At 32.0% G+C, this 19,451-nt stretch overlaps 4 protein-coding genes across 4 annotated transcripts; 1 reads left to right on the top strand and 3 right to left on the bottom strand.

Annotated features, from left to right (window-relative positions):
- Positions 1–615: 615 nt before the first annotated feature.
- Positions 616–10,936, bottom strand: UK114 (reactive intermediate imine deaminase A homolog UK114). The gene is made up of 3 exons (XM_090108051.1): positions 10,693–10,936; positions 1,865–2,091; positions 616–1,036 (listed from the first exon to the last, which is right to left on the bottom strand). The coding sequence occupies exons 1-3, from the start codon at positions 10,794–10,796 to the stop codon at positions 894–896; spliced, it is 474 nt and encodes a 157-aa protein (XP_089964177.1). The 5' UTR covers positions 10,797–10,936; the 3' UTR covers positions 616–893.
- Positions 10,937–13,347: 2,411 nt separating this feature from the next.
- On the bottom strand, positions 13,348–15,308 carry LOC149904002 (E3 ubiquitin-protein ligase rnf146-like). The gene is made up of 6 exons (XM_090108133.1): positions 15,034–15,308; positions 14,874–14,959; positions 14,627–14,777; positions 14,151–14,342; positions 13,887–14,073; positions 13,348–13,494 (listed from the first exon to the last, which is right to left on the bottom strand). The coding sequence occupies exons 1-6, from the start codon at positions 15,047–15,049 to the stop codon at positions 13,437–13,439; spliced, it is 690 nt and encodes a 229-aa protein (XP_089964259.1). The 5' UTR covers positions 15,050–15,308; the 3' UTR covers positions 13,348–13,436.
- A 1,086-nt stretch (positions 15,309–16,394) lies between these two features.
- LOC149904001 (uncharacterized) lies at positions 16,395–18,038 on the bottom strand. The gene is made up of 4 exons (XM_090107857.1): positions 17,769–18,038; positions 17,281–17,517; positions 17,000–17,164; positions 16,395–16,654 (listed from the first exon to the last, which is right to left on the bottom strand). The coding sequence occupies exons 1-4, from the start codon at positions 17,883–17,885 to the stop codon at positions 16,517–16,519; spliced, it is 657 nt and encodes a 218-aa protein (XP_089963983.1). The 5' UTR covers positions 17,886–18,038; the 3' UTR covers positions 16,395–16,516.
- Positions 18,039–18,429: 391 nt separating this feature from the next.
- On the top strand, positions 18,430–19,247 carry Atg8a (GABA type A receptor-associated protein autophagy-related 8a). Its single transcript, XM_090108134.1, has one exon. The coding sequence runs from the start codon at positions 18,619–18,621 to the stop codon at positions 18,970–18,972; it is 354 nt and encodes a 117-aa protein (XP_089964260.1). The 5' UTR covers positions 18,430–18,618; the 3' UTR covers positions 18,973–19,247.
- The last annotated feature ends 204 nt before the right edge of the window (positions 19,248–19,451 follow it).

Raw genomic sequence — 19,451 nt, 5'->3', positions numbered from 1 at the left:
ATAGCTACAAATTTATTTTTAAACTGCATAGCTACCTACATAGTTGACCCCATGTCCACACCCACGCTAGATGTCAAACAAAATTGCTAGTTTTTACATTTCCGTACCAAAAGGGTAAAACAGGACTTTACTACCTACTGAGAATTCGCTGTCTATCTATCTGTCCATCCGTTAACCTAAATATATTTAAAATTTCAGAGATGGATGTCGATATAAAAACAAATAATAAAAAATCGAGCTTAAGCAACGGTTGGCACGCTTATAATTTGGATGGGTTATTTATTTTTTGTTTTTTTGCAGTTGCTCTCAGCTCTTTAGCTTATTTGTAAGGAACCCTTTTGCGCCTCGCACTTGACCGATCATCTTGAATCTAGTCTAAATTCTTACGGAATAATTTTTAATATTGTTTCAGCAGTAAAATTTATTGCTTCTTTTATTTAAAGACGTAGGTACCTACCAACAGTAGCTCATATTCGTACATAAAATCTTATTCTAAATTGGCTATTAATTTCCAAACAAACAAACAAACTCTTCAGCTTTATAAAATTAGTTAGTACCTATAGATAAATTACAGAGTTTAATAGATACCTAATTCATAAGGAAATAAGTCACACATTATTACTTATTTGCCATTTAATCACTTCCTTTTCATGCCAACAAAAATTTCATAGATAGTTAGGTAGGTAATAGGTACATAATAAAATAGATATTTTTAAATGATCTTACATTCAATACAATAATATATCATACAGATATCGTACCTTTAATGACAGAAAATCTTATAAGAATTGCTTAAAAAACTGAAAACAAACAAAAAAAATATGTAGTAACTACAAAATTTTTATTTGGTTGACAATCTAACAAGTAACAACATCGGTGTCCATTGTGGAATTTTAAATGCGGGCACACGGGCAGGGCCCTGCTTCAGCAATAACGAGATCTCCGCTGAGGGCAATCGCTTCGATTTCGACAGCAGCTCCGAGCGGCAATTTGGCGACTTGGTATGTAGCTCGCGCTGGACAGTCTTTTGGAAAATCTATAACATGCAAATAATTGTAATTTTAGTAAAGAATACATTGCTTAAAAAATGGGTATAGTGGTCCGGGAGCCAGCAGCAGATTTTATGACCAAGTTCCTCTCAAGCGGTAATTAGTAAAATGGATCAAAGTATAGTATTATGAAGCCTCGTGAACGTCAGCTGGAGCTCGGTTGGGGGGAAGAGCGGTTGTAGCCTCCCGTATCAGCTGACGGTTTTTCCACCAAGATACAGCCAGCTGACATATATATTTATCCACAGTTACATATAAGCTATCATCAGGTAAATTTTTGTTTGAGAGGAAATAACGGAAAATAAATTTTTCTTTAAATTTAACTTTCATGTTCGAGACACCAGCTGACGTATAATACACCATGTTGTAACCAGCTGACTATTTTTTTTCGTTGAGATATTGGGTTAGCTACAATTTGACAAATTTTTAGCTGAGAGGAAATGAATGAATGAATGTATTTTTTTTCCTATGTGCGTGTGAGGCTACAACCGCTTACCCCCCCAACAGAGCGCCAGCTGACGTTCACGAGGCTTTATAATACTATACTCTCATGCGTCTGACGAATTATCTCTTGAGAGGAAATAATGAACCCAATTTGCACCTGGCTCCCTAACCATAGTTATAAACGTATTTTTGTAATAAACTTGCATAAATTTCAAGATTATCCATTTTCTAACATAAAATAACAAAGAATAGTTCAAAATCAGTTGAATGGATTTTTGGTATTCAGATCACCATCAGGCTATATAATATAAACGTATATGTAGGTATAATACTAATAATTAGTAAGTAATAACTACATATGTAATACTTACATTGTGCATAAACTTGATTAACCGCTTGAAAGTCGTCCATATTGAGGAGTAAAATCGTAGTCTTTACGACGCCAGCAAGTGACGAGCCTCCAGCTTCGAGGATGTGCTTGAGATTATCCAACGCCTGCTTAGCTTGTGCTTCAGCGCCTCCACACACCAACTGGGCTTGAGGGTCCATACCTAACACGCCAGATACATATAGCGTTTTATCGGCCAATATTGCTTGACTGAAAATATAAATTTTTATTACACAACTAGTTGTACAGTCAGAAGCATAAATATATTACTATTTGCAGATTAGCAAAAATATCTGTCATAAGAACGGGTTCAATAATATCTGTCTGCCCGTATACAGCAAAAATATCTGACATTAGTAGGCAGCATAATAAAGTGGCATCAAAATTATATGACGAAAATGTAGAGCAAATAATTGTGACAACCTCTCGAAGCATAAATATGTGACGTCACCTAGGAGGCAATAATATCTGACACAATTTTATATTTCTGTATTGTAAAATATAATTGATTCCTCACAAAAAGCATAAATATGTGACACTAGCTTTTCGCCCACGGCTTCGCCTGCGTTTTCACAGAAATACCGCATAGTTCCCGTTCCCGTGGGAATTTTGGGATAAAACCTATCCTATGTGTTAACCCAAGTTACCCTTTATATTATGTCTGCAAAATTTCATTGTAATCGGTTCAGTAGTATTTGCGTGAAAGAGTAACAAACACACACATACACATCTTCACAAACTTTCGCATTTATAATACTAGATTAGTAGGATAGGAAGTAGGATTATAGTAGGACTAGTAGGATATATCTTATCCTATAGGGATAATATATTAGGATAGGATTTTAAAAAGGCCAAACGTTTTTTTATTGAATCAGTGTTTTGTATTTTGCTGGGGTAAGAATATGAACAAAAGACACATTATATTTTGTAAATATTTTTTATTTAAATGAAATTACGATAATATGATAACGTGCCATAATTTTCGATACTCAATAAAATAATAGCAATATTATAGGTAAATGAAAATGAATAACGGAGCAATCGTGTCAAACGCCGCTAACGTCAAATATAACAAAACAATTTCTAAATAATACACGAAGGTTACACTGAACCTTCAAATAAAATAGATCTACCCAAGTGGGTATTCATATAAGTATATGAATACTTTAATTTTGTCATGATATGATATCCTTCTAATATTATAAATGCGAAAGTTCGTATCATGTAAGGATGTTTGTTACTCTTTCACACAAATAAAAGACAAAACAATGGAAATTGGCAAACACATAGAAGGTAACTTGGATTAACGCTTATGAGAGCTTTTATCCTGGAAATCCCACAGGAACGAAAACTATGGGTGTTTTTCTTTGAAAACGCGGGCGAAGCCGCGGGTGTTAAGCTAGTAGGATATAATATCTAGACATACAATATGTAGTACACAACGACGGCACATATTATTTAATATGGTAATCATGTTTTGCAACAACGTAGTTAAAATAAAATTTATTTATTTTATATTAATTCAATATTAAATTGAAAATAAAATTGTGTCAGATATTATTGCTTCCTAGTTGATGTCACATAATTATGCTTTTTGTGTGGAATCAACGCAAAATACAGAAATATAAAATTGTGTCAGATATTATTGCCACCTAGTTGGTGTCACATATTTATGCTTTGTGTGAGGAATCGATGCAAAATACAGAAATATGAATTTGTGTCAGATATTATTGCTTCCTAGTTGATGTCACATATTTATGCTTTTTGTGTGGAATCAACGCAAAATACAGAAATATAAAATTGTGTCAGATATTATTGCCACCTAGTTGGTGTCACATATTTATGCTTTGTGTGAGGAATCGAAGCAAAATACAGAAATATGAAATTGTGTCAGATATTATTGCTTCCTAGTTGATGTCACATATTTATGCTTTTTGTGAGGAGCCGATGCAAAATACAGAAATATGAAATTGTGTCAGATATTATTGTCACCTAGTTGGTGTCACATATTTATGCTTTGTGTGAGGAATCGATGCAAAATACAGAAATATGAAATTGTGTCAGATATTATTGCCACCTAGTTGGTGTCACATATTTATGCTTTGTATGAGGAATCGATGCAAAATATGAAATTGTGTCAGATATTATTGCTTCGTAGTTGATGTCACATATTTATGCTTTTTGTGAGGAATCGATGCAAAATACAGAATTATGAAATTGTGTCAGATATTATTGCCACCTAGTTGATGTCACATAATATGTATGCCGTGAACGGGAACTATGCGGTATTTCTGTGAAAACGCAGGCGAAGCCGCGGGCGGAAAGCTAGTGTCACATATTTATGCTTTTTGTGAGGAATCAATTATATTTTACAATACAGAAATATAAAATTGTGTCAGATATTATTGCCTCCTAGGTGACGTCACATATTTATGCTTCGAGAGGTTGTCACAATTATTTGCTCTACATTTTCGTCATATAATTTTGATGCCACTTTATTATGCTGCCTAATAATGTCAGATATTTTTGCTGTATACGGGCAGACAGATATTATTGAATTTGTTCTAGTGACAGATATTTTTCTATTGCTCGTGACTGTACTTAAGGGTATACATATAGTAGTTGTATTTAAGGGTATAAATAAGTACGTATTTTTTTATTTATTTTTTATGTGAGAGGATGCAACAGAGCAGACGCGACGCCTGATGGTAAGCGATCAGCGTCGCCCATATGCACCCACAACGCCGCGGCCGGCCGTACAGTCAGAAGCATAAATATATTACCATTTGCAGATTAGCAAAAATATCTGTCATAAGAACGGGTTCAATAATATCTGTCTGCCCGTATACAGCAAAAATATCTGACATTAGTAGGCAGCATAATAAAGTGGCATCAAAATTATATGACGAAAATGTAGAGCAAATAATTGTGACAACCTCTCGAAGCATAAATATGTGACGTAACCTAGGAGGCAATAATATCTGACACAATTTTATATTTCTGTATTGTAAAATATAATTGATTCCTCACAAAAAGCATAAATATGTGACACTAGCTTTCCGCCCACGGCTTCGCCTGCGCTTTCACAGAAATATCACATAGTTCCCGTTCCCGTGGGAATTTTGGGATAAAACCTATCCTATGTAACCCAAGTTACCCTTTATATGTCTGCTAAATTTCATTGTAATCGGTTCAGTAGTATTTGCGTGAAAGAGTAACAAACACACACATACACATCTTCACAAACTTTCGCATTTATAATACATACTAGATTAGTAGGATAGGAAGTAGGATTATAGTAGGACTAGTAGGATAAGATAGAATAGGATTTTAAAAAGGCCAAACGTTTTTTTATTGAATTAGTGTTTTGTATTTTGCTGGGGTAAGAATATGAACAAAAGACACATTATATTTTGTAAATATTTTTTATTTAAATGAAATTACGATAATATGATAACGTGCCATAATTTTCGATACTCAATAAAATAATAGCAATATTATAGGTAAATGAAAATGAATAACGGAGGAATCGTGTCAAACACCGCTAACGTCAAATATAACAAAACAATTTCTAAATAATACACGAAGGTTACACTGAACCTTCAAATAAAATAGATCTACCCAAGTGGGTAATCATATAAGTATATGAATACTTTAATTTTGTCATGATATGATATCCTTCTAATATTATAAATGCGAAAGTTCGTATCATGTAAGGATGTTTGTTACTCTTTCATACAAATAAAAGAAAAAAAATGGAATTTGGCACACACATAGAAGGTAACTTGGATTAACGCTTATGAGCGCTTTTATCCTGGAAATCCCACAGGAACGGAAACTATGCGTGTTTTTCTTTGAAAACGCGGGCGCAGCCGCGGGTGTTATGCTAGTACGATATAATATCTAGACATACAATATGTAGTATACAACGACGGCACATATTAATTAATATGGTAATCATGTTTTAAAACAACGTAGTTAAAATAAAATTTATTTATTTTATATTAATTCAATATTAAATTGAAAATAAAATTGTGTCAGATATTATTGCTTCCTAGTTGATGTCACATATTTATGCTTTTTGTGTGGAATCAACGCAAAATACAGAAATATAAAATTGTGTCAGATATTATTGCCACCTAGTTGGTGTCACATATTTATGCTTTGTGTGAGGAATCGAAGCAAAATACAGAAATATGAAATTGTGTCAGATATTATTGCTTCCTAGTTGATGTCACATATTTATGCTTTTTGTGAGGAATCGATGCAAAATACAGAAATATGAAATTGTGTCAGATATTATTGCCACCTAGTTGGTGTCACATATTTATGCTTTGTGTGAGGAATCGATGCAAAATACAGAAATATGAAATTGTGTCAGATATTATTGCTTCCTAGTTGATGTCACATATTTATGCTTTTTGTGAGGAATCGATGCAAAATACAGAAATATGAAATTGCGTCAGATATTATTGCCACCTAGTTGATGTCACATATTTATGCCGTGAACGGGAACTATGCGGTATTTCTGTGAAAACGCAGGCGAAGCCGCGGGCGGAAAGCTAGTGTCACATATTTATGCTTTTTGTGAGGAATCAATTATATTTTACAATACAGAAATATAAAATTGTGTCAGATATTATTGCCCCCTAGGTGACGTCACATATTTATGCTTCGAGAGGTTGTCACAATTATTTGCTCTACATTTTCGTCATATAATTTTGATGCCACTTTATTATGCTGCCTAATAATGTCAGATATTTTTGCTGTATACGGGTAGACAGATATTATTGAATTTGTTCTAGTGACAGATATTTTTGCACATCGCCCCCTAGGCATATATTATTGCTCGTGACTGTACATTGTGAGTGTGTTGCCGGCCTTTTATATAGGAATACGCTATCTTCTTGAAGGTCTCTAGACCGTAACCATTCGGGAACACCGCACAAGGAAGCAGATTCCATGTGATTATTGTGCGCGGAAAGAAGCTCCGTGCAAGGTGGTGAGGGTGATACTTCTGTTTATGGCGTGCTGTACGGTAATGGAACTCAGCGGCGGGTAATGTTCCAAACCACAGATCACAGAAACTAAAGGGAGATATGGTTAGGGGGCGGGGCCGGTGTCGCAGCAATATGTACAAAAAGAGAACAAACTGTAGCGGTGCTGTATACGTACTTCACTTACAATCTAGTGTGCGAACGAATAGTCGCTCTCATATTTTTGTGTGATGACACGCACACAACGCGAAGTATTTAGACTGGACTGAGGACTCTCAGTGGAGTTTCGTTTGCAAAAATAGCGGACCTAAATCTGACTTCTGATATATATTGTATAGATCCCAGACATCCTATAGACAGATGTTGCCAACCAGTTTTGTGGTCCCCCTCTCCCCACCCCGGTAATTAAATATGGCATACAAAGAAAAAAATAAAAATAGATTGAGTAGATCACGAATATATAGCATACTATAACATTTCTTACACTTTCTCTAAGATTTTTTAGAAAATTTACGAAAATGCTCCATTTTTGAGTTAACTTTAAACCACTATAGATTGAAAACTCACGATTATATTTTTTAAATTATTATTTTAAATAATTAACAATTAATAAAAATAATTAACAATAGTCCGTTGTTTACGATTCAATAGTTCGTACAGTGAAATAGTTACATGGGGAAGTGGGGGGAGCATTCAAAGATGGCGAGTATATTTTCAAGTTTATGCCAGAAATAAAGGCCTAATACAAAAATATCGGTGTCAGGGATTAGAATAATTATCTCTGCACTGTCGTTGTGTTTGACAGAATGAAAAATATGGCAGAACATTCTTGAATCAGCCTCTGTGTGATTGCAATTTAAAACATTTTGTGGGGTCATTTATGCCATAATTAATTACCGGGGTGGGGGGAGGGGGACCACAAAACTGGTTGGCAACATCTGTCTATAGGATGTCTGGGATCTATACAATATATGTATATCAGAAGTCAGATTTAGGTCCGCTATTTTTGCAAACGAACATCTCCTTGGAGCCTGCTCTAATTGTTTTCATTTTGTTTACTGCAGTTGTGTGCGTAATTTTTTTATGAGACACGGTTTCGTACTCAGCGCAAGCGATTGGCATCTCTCTAGATCTCTATGTTCCAAACAATTCCTCTAGTAGGTATAGTAGTATCATTAATAATCTACCTAACATTATTTCGCTACCAGCCATTAAGACAAGCTGCGAAGGATGCAAAGTTAGTCGATTTGAGATTTCCACTACCTATTCCAACACCCTCTTACATCAAGACATTTTGATCTGCAATCGAACATGCTAAGAAGTAATAACTGGAGCAACGAAGCAAATTTGTATGAGGTTCTCGTGCTTTTTTATATTATACAGGGTGTAATCGTTAAGTGTGCACAAGCGATTATTCCGTAACTATTGCAGATATCAAAAAACTTTAAACTGATATCGAAAGTACTTAACCTAATGAGTAAAATGGCCATAATAATTTTTTAAAAATAAAACGAGAAATAACCAAAAATGTTACATTAAACGCTCCCATACAATTTATTTCCCATACATTTTGTATTCATAGTAGATTTTCGAAGTGACGTCCTTATTGTGCAATACGATGAGGAGGTCTATTTACAGTTTCTAAATGAACTTCCCTCCAAATTTGCGAAGTAATTAAAGCAGAAAACCAAAAAAACAAAAAAAAAACCTAAAATCTTTCATATTAAATGTATAGGTTGATCCAAAAGTAATGATAATTGGGTATTTCCTGTGCACATAAAAATATAAAATAAATGTTTTATGCTTGCTCATGTAATCACTAAGTTATCACAAAAAAATTATATCTACAGGCCACGTTTCCAAGTATTAACATTAATTTTAATGTGAACAGTGCGAGCCGGAATGTTTCCCGACGAAAAGAAGAAACAACGATTCGACATTTAGAGGGTGAATTTCTAAATTTTTAATGAGATCAGGATAATTTTTTGTCACGATTTGTGACCATGAGCGTTACCTGGGTTCACCATGTTTATGCTGAAACCAAGAAACAATCAATGGCCTGGATGCGAGCTTCCAAAGTGACGGTGAAGATTTTCAAAGTGAAAATTAGTGGGATAGATTAAAGCCGTAGTTTTTTGGGACGCTGAAGAAATGTGGAATATTTTAAGAAGGTAGCCACTACTACACAGGGCTCTTACTACACAGACCAAATTAAAAGATTGCGGGTAGGTTAGTAAGAAAAAGAGACATGGCAAACTTCGGTCTTGAATGTTGGTTCACCAAGACAACGCACCAGATCACAAAGCGTCAGTTGCGATGGCTGCCAATCAAAAATCGGCATTGAAAATGCTTGAACACCCACCCTGTTTGTAAGATCTAGTTCATTCTATCTCTTACCTCGGCACAAGAAACACCGTCGATACAAGAAATTTTAAGACGACAGCGAAGTGATGGCCGATTTTGACGGGTTTTTGTAGATGAAGTCAAAGTTTTTTTTTCTAAGTTAAGGAAAAAAAATATCGAAGTATATTATCTAGTTAGAAGACTATCTAGAGAAATACATAATTATTTTAACTGTAATGACCTTGTTTAATATTGATTATCATTACTTTTGGATCAACCCATGTACATGGGATATTCATATCTCATACTAAATGTATGGGAGGGTTTAAAGTTAATTTTTTAGATATTTCTCGTATTATTTTTAAAAATTTATTATGGCCATTTTACTCATTAGGTTAAGTACTTTCGATATCAGTTTAAAGTTTTTTGATATCTGTAATAGTTACGGAATAATCGCCTGTGCACACTTAACGATTACACCCTGTATATACATACCTATACATATATTATTTTGTTTTGGCTTTGCTACCTCAAACAACCGTTTCTATGTACCTATATGTAGTAATTATTAATTGCACTATTTCGAAAGAATTATCGTGACATACCTATACCTATTCGAAAAAGAGAAAAATTACAATCAATTTGAAATCTATTTCAAGTACATAAGTAAGTACCTAACTACCTTATCAAGAATTTTCTAAATGAAGGTAATGAAGTGCCTTTTAATTTAATTAATGCATGCAGACTAACGTTAAAGAAACGTCAGTAACGCATAATAAATTAGATGTAAATGTGTTTTATTTACAAATGCTTGTCGAGAATTATAACATAAGTGGATTTATAAAGGTCACATGGTATTATTTTAAAAGTGTTATTATGTACCACGTACTTCAGAAATATCCACGTTTTCGCATAATAAGTATACCAATAAAATTATGTCGATGAAAACAATATTTCATATCTTAGTACCTAGTTAGGTACATACTTTTATTTTATTTTTTGTTGAAATCATAAATTATGTAAACAGTGTAGAGAGTAGATAATGATTCGTATGTTATAAGTCCAGATAAATGCGCGATCTTTACTTCGATTTGACATCTAAGTTAGACTTATTTTAGATATTTTATTTATCTAACAATAAACATAAAAATTAATATAGGTAAATGGTTAGCTATTTAAACATCAATTGTTATTTCGTTGTAAGTACGTATATTATGTTAAAATAGTAATTAGCAAATACTGTTAAATATCAGAAGTAAAATATGCTTACTCAGTAGGTATCGTATATATTGAGTTTTTCTAGGAGAAATTACTTTATTGTTAAATAACTTATAGAAATAAAATGTAACTAAGTAGTTATGATAATTTAACCAAAATTCCAATATAAAACAATGGGCATTGGATACCTATATAAATACATAATATATATGTATATAGATCGGAATTCGGAATACATTTTACAATAACCTACCTGTAAGGTCCAACGGGCTTATAAATTTCAGGTGAGGTAACAATAGTCTTAGTTACTCTATGTGTATTACAACCCGGCACTGCCTCATTGTTGGATGAATTCATTGTGGTCCGCACGTCTATTTTCCTCCTGACACCAAATAATTCTGTATTCTTCAATCACTGTTACTTAAATGCTGTCGGGTCAAAAGATCAAACCTCGTTTCAGATAATAATTTACTTGACGGATCCACATAAGTTTTATCGTTATCTCAAATTCAACATCAATTAACAATTTTGATTTTGAAATTTTACAAAATGATCTTTCATTCTGCGTATGATAACGATGATTGATATTTATATTTACATATCATGTGTCAATATTTTCGTAAGAGGATTTATGTGAATATGACCTTTTCTATAAGTAATTAACAAAGCGTTAAACACTTATTAAACACGGATATAATTATTTTACCAAGTTACGAATGATCATATTACGACTGATAAGATCAGTTGTACCAGTAGCATATTTCGACGATATACATATATGCACTGAATTAAATCCATACTAATACTATAAATGCGAAAGTAACTCTGTCTGTCTGTCTGTTACTCAATCACGCCTTAACTACTGAACCAATTTGCATGAAATTTGGTATATCTATCCCGGGAAATAGGATAGGTTTTCCCGGAATTCCCACGGGAACGGGAACTATGCGGGTTTTTCTTTGACTGCGCGGGCGAAGCTGCATGCGGGTGGAAAGCTAGTAATTAATAAATTAGAATGTCTGCATGAAGTATGGGGAGATTAACCAACTCCTAGAGATTAAAAAAAATTCATATTTTATCAGGGTCGCTGTTCCCGACTGACTTTAGGGCTTGGTGCACCATATTTTAGTTAAGTGTACCTAGATAAGATTATTGTCCAATTTAACAATAACGGTGACTGTAAAAGTTACCGTTACTGCGTTAGTGACTGTGAAATGGGTTGCACCAACGTATTTTTTCGTTATTGCAATTATTATTTGTAGATTACAGGATTTCAGTTTCACAGTTTATAAGAGAAGTGGTGAAATGTTTTTAGTTATTTTTGTATATGTACTCTATTATTATTATCCTCCATATTTAGTTCACAAATTATTGAAGGTACTTTGTATCTTGTATGTAGGTCAAATCAAAATGTTCAAAAACCTAGAAGCTGAATAATCTAGTAATGAATAAAAAAGAAGGCTGTTTGTCAGTGTCAAACATTTGTAAATTGTAAATGTCAACTTATTTGTCAAGTGTCAATGGCCAATGCAATATCTCATGAGGTTATTTACAAATTTGTAAATTATATTTTTTGAAATATACATTAGACTTCTATTATCAAGTGTGCGTATTTTATCAACTTTTAAAATTTTGTTAAATTCCTTCGTTTCAATACATATATTCATTTATAAACTGATGCACATGTACAAAGCAAATTCATATCTTTTATTTTTATTTTTATAGATGTTGCAGAGACTATTTACTTTGGCTAAATCTGTATCGGGTATCAGCAAGGCCCTGGGAAATGCAATGGCTACAAATTATAGTATTGCCCACGATACCTTGAATAGTGCAAAATTGTTGCAAGTACAATTACCTATTATAAATCCCGTTTGTACTTTGAAAGTCAAGGGAAGAGTACAAAGGAGATGCCGGTCCTGTTACTTAGTGTATAGACAAGAACGCTTGTACAATATGTGCAAAGAACACCCAAGACATAAACAAGTCCTGCGGGCACCTAAGCCACACAACACTTGGATATTAACACATGCAAGTCAGAGTAAAGTGCGACCATGGTAGACATTGCAATATATACAACATTGATAAATTAGTTTAATTAAATTTAGTTTCCATTATAGATACTGTTTCCTTTATCTCCTTTAAAAAGCGAGTAAAATTTAGGTATGTCATATAGATTAGCATTTAGCAAGTATGTTTATAATTTATGCTTTACAATAATTATATTCTTAATTTTAAAATTTATCCATTCTGTACTTATTTCTCCATCTCCCCTAAATGCGCATTTAATTTTTAGTCCAATGTTGCAATATTTTCCTATGCATTTTTATTTTTCACTTTTTTCCTTTCTTATACCTTTCGTTTTTTTTATCATATTAACATAAGTCTATAGGACCTAATCTTAGACAGATTTCAGGTTATTTAAGAGTTAAAGGAATTAAAGCAGAATTGAATAAAGGTATAAACTGTTGGTTAAAACAGTAATCTAGAGAATGAAAAATTTTGACAAAAAATGGACTAGCTATATCTTAAATTAAAATAACATGCTATATGTGCATACCTAATACTAGTTGAAATTTTGAAAATAAATGGCTGAAATCAGGGTCCCGAATCAATGTCCCAACAACATTGCAATAATTGTCATAAGTAAATAAAAACTAAAGGCAAAGGTTGAAATGAAAAAACTTATTTTCCAATAACATTTATTCAAATATAAAAATTTAAATAATTTCTAATTAATAGTTGATCTCTAAAGAATATTATGATGCCTATTACTACCTCTTTGATTTGAACACTGGTTGCAAAAATATATTATTGAAATTTTGCAAGATTTCACTAGATACTAAATTTTTATACGTGAGGACAAACATACTTTTTTGCAGCATGTGTTTTGTAAATAATATATATAAACATGTATCATCCTTAACCTCATAAGATGAATTTTATGAAGATCTCCAATATAAAGGCAAATAAAAAGATATCCATTAAAACAAGATATCATGTGTTTTCTGGCGAAGGACTCGAAGGAGTTTCTGCTTCTTGTATTGACATAAAACTGAAAAGATATAAATATAGTATAAAAACCATGCTAAATAATGTGTTTTCTTCTCATGTAGATAAGAAATTAGGTTTCAGGAAAATACAAATAATTAATAAAATAAATCTTCAGAAAACTATAATTTATGTATAGTTTATGTATAGTATAACTGTGCCGTGCGGTTTTACCCGCAGTACTCTGCTCCTGTTAGTCTTAACGTGATGATATAATATAGCCTTCCACAAAAAATGGGTTATCACACAGAATTTTTCAAATTGCATCAGTAGTTCCTGAGATTAGTGCATTCAAACAAACAAACTCTTCAGTTTTATAATAAATCATCAGCGTTATAGATTAAAACACATATTATGTCCAAAATTATTTTATTATTTTAGTTTGTCATTTCTTACCTCAAACTTTGAGATATGGCTTCAATATCATTGGCTTGTGTTGCTACAACAGTGTCAGAACCGTGTTCAACATCTGTTTCATTTTCCGGAGAGCCAGCAGGTGAAATTTGATTTATATTTTCACTGATATTATCATTATTATTATTTGAATTTAATGCAGGAATGTTTTTTCTTATTCCAGCAATACCTTTAAAATATAATCAATTAATAATTAAAATTTTCAGTAATAATCTACCAACTCTTTATTACTTCTAGAAGGATTACCTTTAGATGGATGTTTAATTGTGTCTCTTTTGACTTTTCTTCTTCTTCCAGGATCATTAAGTTGAAATTGAATCATTGAATTAAAGTCAACACAATATATTGCACCTGCTACCAATAGTTTACATTCAGCCTTCCCTGCGTTGAAATCTGATTCTAAATCATCATTACTTCTTTCATCGTAGCTCCACCATCCTTAAAATAATATTTTATGTAATTATTCAAAAGCACAAACTAACAAACATAACTACTATTGCAGTATAGTGAAATAATGGTAAAAAAGAAAATTGTTGAAGACATTCAATAAAATAAAATATAAAAAGTACCTTAATTATATGCTATATTTTATCAAATGAAATTTATTCAATTATGAATCTCGCTGAACTATTCTACTGTAGAAATATCAATATGATACTTAATAAAATATTCTTGGTCTATTGGTTATTTAAATCTGAACTATTATTAAATGTATTACTTACCATCCCTTCCTTCATAATACCACCAGTATTTGTCATTTTCAAATTCAACAACTTCATTTTCTATTTCATTAATAAATACAGGGTTATCTAAGTAGTCTAAAGGAATTGGTGTACGGCACATTGGACAGTTGTGATTTCTCCTCATAACACCCTAAAGAAATATAAGTATACTTAATTAAATTAAATATAAACTCAATGCGCGATATAGATTTTATTAAAAATAACACACAACATGTTAACAACTTACCTTTACACAAAGAAAACAAAAAATATGATCACAAGGTAATTTTGCTGGATGATTATATTTTTGCATACAAACTGCACAATCTTGATCTGTAAAATGAATAAGAATCGTCGTAATGAATTATTTATATAATTATTGCAAGTTTATTTTACTGGCTACGTACCCTGTGTATTTTCCATTTTGTGTTTTACAGGCTGCTAAACAAAACAATATTTGAGTTGAATTTAAAACAAACAAACTATTCACCTAATTTCGAAACATTGAAAGCTCGCTAAGTTTGTTCCCATTTATATTTACCAAGAAATAAAATACTTATAATTTTATTTTCATCACGTTTATTTTTTGAAGAATTTATTTATTTTATGATACACTTATATTTTAAATAGCATTGGCAGTCTGTAGTTTATCACGATTTGCAAATTGCAATATTTTTTAAGGGTTTGACAAATCTCCAAAATACCAATGAATTAATGAACTGTCAACTGACTGGCGTATTTTGACAAGTGACATTTTCGATCAGTATAGCCAGATGTCAATTTTATTGACTCCTGTAAAGGTGGATTTACATCAAACGAACACAGAGCTAACTCTGAGGGGACCGCTCAAGGGTCCAAACACGCAAAAACGCTCGAAGTAACCTCACAAACCGGTATGTAGTCCACAAACCGGTACGGATGTAGGCAACCATAAATATTGTTCTATTTGTGGTTATAACGCCCTATACACTCGTAGGAAAATATAATCGTAATATTATTATAAATTCTCGATTTCTCTCTATTAGCAAGATTCGCTGGAGACCTCATGAGGTTATTTTCTTCTTGGTATTTGAAAAAACTTTTTTCCGGTTACCTTCATATTTGATTTTGTTGTAATATTTGAGTCTTAACTTGTAAAAAATTAGCTTAACTTGTTCTAGATTATTTACAAGGACTCATTTGGTTCTGATAAAAGCTGTTAGCTTTACACTAAAGATACTTTTAATCAAAATGTTGCAACTTACCAGAGTATTTAAAAAGCTTATAAATTTTTGTCCATTTGTAACATAAATATATAGTAATTAGCTGCGCTTTTAGCGGCTCTGCTCCTGTCGGTCTTAGTGTAATGATATATAATATAGCCTACAGCCTTCCTCGATGAATAGGCTATCTAACACCAAAAGAATTTTCAAAGCAGACCAGTAGTTCAAACAAACTCTTCAGCTTTATAATATTAGTATAGATTGAGAAAAAATCAAGAATAATGGATTCTGATCCTCTTGTTGAATTGAGCTGTATGCAGTTTTAAAAAATACTACAGATTTATGTAAGGAAAATAAAACAGAATAAACTAGTAATAGATTTTGCTTGATAATTATTGTTTTCATTTTTAATAAATATCTAATGCAATTAAATCAAAAAAAAATCCTGCATTTGAATTATTAAAAATATGTCAGCTAAGCAATATAATTTAAACATAACAATTTACATAGTAATAGAATCATCCAGTAATCATATTTGTTAGGCAAGGAACAGTTACAAGACACAATTTTATTGAACATTTATTTCCCATTTTAAAAAAATGAATTACACAAAGTAATCTGGAATGAAGTGCCAAAAGAAAAAAATTAATTTCATACATTTAGACTTAACTAATTGGAGTAATACTCTTTACTTGTCCCTTACTTTTACAAGATCATTTAGATCTAACGCTACACATATTTCCTTTGAGTCTGTGCGTGGGTTACGGTCCAAAATTTCAGTTATAGGATAGTAATTGTCTCGGTTGTCAACATTCCACCCTGAATACTGAAAAGGAACAAGTGTAAAACATAAATATATATAAAAAAAAGATATTTCCTTTCACATTTTCATTCACTATCTATTAGCACGAGGAACTGCACATATTTTATCCAATTCAGCACATCTTTAATTTATTATTATATTTTTAGCAATTACTTAACCTACAAGTGATTGTTCTCAAGGGTTTCATATTTTTGTTATTCTTAAGCATAAAATAATATTAAAGCATTAGTAACTGCTGCTCATAAGATATAACAAGTCAATGTGTAAGTGTTATTAACATTAGAAAAACAAATTATTAACTTTTGCCGTTTTTGTAATTGTTACTTGTGTATAAAAATGTCAACTTACCACACATGTGCATTTATGGAGGATTTTTCCATTTGATTCCATCGGAATAAATTTTTGTAGTAAAGCTTTTCCATCAATTTTCCACAAATTAAGCTCATCCAGTTTTGAAATTACTTTATCTCCTTCCCATTTTACATCAGATTTTAATAAAACGAAGTTTCCAGACTAAAAAAAAGTAAAAAATGCTATAGTCATAAACAAAAACATTGATACAAAAAAAATACAAAATAATTATTGAGACAGAGGCGATACTAAAGTGAATGGTTCAAGTGATTACATACATGGAAATGCTTTGGTATGTCCTTTGATTGACTTGAATCTGATTTGTTCCCGTCAGAGCCATTCTTTTCGTCATCAGACCCCTCTTCCTCATCAAGTTCCCCTTCTTCATCTTCCCCCTCTTCATCCTCTTCACCTTCTCCTTCACTTTCTTCTGATGATGAATTTTTGCGCTTTTTTTTAGTGCTATTCATTGGAGGTCTTCCACGTTTACGTCCCGCTCTAGCAGGTTGTTCATTCTATGGAATAATCAGAAAACACCTGAGTCCTAATGTGATAGAATGAAGACTTCAAAATTTATTCAAAAACGTCAATTTCCAATACGAATTTGTGTGTTACAAATGCATACAAACGATTACCTTATCAGCAAACAACCTAACCTTTAAAAATACAAATGAATTTATCTTTCGACTGTAGAGCACTAAAGCTATTTTGCTTATGTTTTTGGTAACTCATATCATATATTTTAACAAAATTTTGATGTTTTTACCGAATCGGCATCCGGCGTCCAGTCTTCACCTGAATCTTGGAATTCTTCAGGTTCACCGCCAGGTTCAGATCCCTCGGAATCATCATCTCCTTTCTTGAGTGACTTCCTTTTACGCATGATGTTTTTTTATAATAAAAATAACACTAATTAAAAGATGTTGACTAATGGTATTATTTGCCTTACAATACGCCTTAATTAAAGCGAAATAACGCTCTAAAATTATTCGGCTTCCCACCGACAAGCTTGGCTTTGGAGTTTGGCAATTGGCTATGCTTTGAATTCAAGGAAGTTTGGCATGCCATTGTATAGTTACCATTAAAAAAAATATATAAATTTGTCGTCTATTGAATAATAAATAAGTGTTCATACTATTTTGGTTTAATTTCATTGTCATTTATTTATCGAATAAAAGTAAAGCATCATTTTAATATTAAATATGTATAATTTATAAAATACGGACACATAAAAAATATTATGAATGACAAAAGCATGAATAAACATAAATTAACCTAATCAGTATGTATTACGATGTATTAAGAGCATGCGGCAGGGCAGGAGTCTTTTATTAACCTTTTTTACAAGTGGATAAAAAGTTTCTACCTGTTCATACAGGTATATAATAAATCCTATTTTCAATTGATATAAATCTTTCTTTCTGTTATCTGTGCTTGTTATTGAATATCGACGCGCAGCGACGCCATTTGTCGATCATTGTCTGTTCACTGTTGTTATTTGTCATATCAGCTGATTGCGTCATTGAATTTATAAAACAATAACGCAAAAACAAAAAACAAGTCGCATTTACTCGTTTGACTACATATTTAGAAAATTATTGTGAAAAGTAGTAAAAATGAAGTTTCAATATAAAGAAGAACATTCCTTTGAAAAACGGAAGGCGGAAGGTGAGAAAATTCGCAGAAAGTATCCCGACAGAGTACCAGTAATTGTGGAGAAAGCACCGAAGGCTAGGCTTGGAGATCTCGACAAGAAGAAATATTTAGTACCATCTGATTTAACTGTTGGCCAATTTTACTTTTTGATCAGAAAACGCATTCATTTACGACCCGAGGACGCATTATTTTTCTTTGTCAACAACGTAATTCCACCCACATCTGCCACAATGGGATCGCTCTATCAAGAACATCACGACGAAGATTTTTTCCTGTACATCGCTTTCTCTGATGAAAATGTTTATGGATACTAAATTCTTTCTTTTAAATAATAAATTCACTTTAATCTGTAGTATTCTTTCCATATGGTGAAATTAGGATTAAGGCTTAAGATTATTGGTGTATTATGTTTATATTATGGTGATAAATATTTTTATTTTGCAATTTTCACTCACTGACTTGTATATGCATTGTTATTATAGTTGTAGCATATTATTCACCCATGTGATAATATTCAACTGTTTCAATTTATTTGTACTATGGCGATTGTACCACTTTCTGAATTAAAATAAAAATTACTCTAAAACCATCCTGAGTTTGATTTATACAAAATCAAAATGTTTTATACCTACTTACACACTTATACCTATGCATTTCTAAAAAAAATAAATAAATAATTAAAAAACCATAATATAATTATGTAGGACTTCTATTAATTAATATATATAATTCTATTTTATATTATATGTATATTGTATAGGCTTGTAAATTCTAAATATTTTCATAACAGATC

The sequence above is a fragment of the Colias eurytheme genome, chromosome 12 (genome assembly GCF_061535395.1).
Source record: "Colias eurytheme isolate Ceu_HAF_F1 chromosome 12, ilColEury1 Martin Lab GWU primary, whole genome shotgun sequence".
In the NCBI taxonomy this organism is placed as follows: Eukaryota; Metazoa; Arthropoda; class Insecta; order Lepidoptera; family Pieridae; genus Colias; species Colias eurytheme.
Note: the sequence above shows the minus strand (reverse complement) of the source record. Positions and strands in the feature narration are given on the sequence as shown.

Excerpts from the sequence above, each read along its gene's own strand:
- UK114 (XM_090108051.1), bottom strand. The coding sequence starts at position 10,796 with ATGAATTCATCCAACAATGAGGCAGTGCCGGGTTGTAATACACATAGA. Across the intron at positions 2,092-10,692 it reads AAGCCCGTTGGACCTTACAG|TCAAGCAATATTGGCCGATA; the intron begins GTAGGTTATTGT and ends TTATATTTTCAG. Across the intron at positions 1,037-1,864 it reads TAATCAAGTTTATGCACAAT|ATTTTCCAAAAGACTGTCCA; the intron begins GTAAGTATTACA and ends TGCATGTTATAG.
- LOC149904002 (XM_090108133.1), bottom strand. Across the intron at positions 14,778-14,873 it reads TTTGTTTTCTTTGTGTAAAG|GGTGTTATGAGGAGAAATCA; the intron begins GTAAGTTGTTAA and ends ATATTTCTTTAG. Across the intron at positions 14,343-14,626 it reads GTATTATGAAGGAAGGGATG|GATGGTGGAGCTACGATGAA; the intron begins GTAAGTAATACA and ends TATTATTTTAAG.
- LOC149904001 (XM_090107857.1), bottom strand. The coding sequence starts at position 17,885 with ATGCGTAAAAGGAAGTCACTCAAGAAAGGAGATGATGATTCCGAGGGA. Across the intron at positions 17,518-17,768 it reads GGACGCCGGATGCCGATTCG|AATGAACAACCTGCTAGAGC; the intron begins GTAAAAACATCA and ends ATTATTCCATAG. Across the intron at positions 17,165-17,280 it reads ACATACCAAAGCATTTCCAT|TCTGGAAACTTCGTTTTATT; the intron begins GTATGTAATCAC and ends ACTTTTTTTTAG.
- Atg8a (XM_090108134.1), top strand. The coding sequence starts at position 18,619 with ATGAAGTTTCAATATAAAGAAGAACATTCCTTTGAAAAACGGAAGGCG.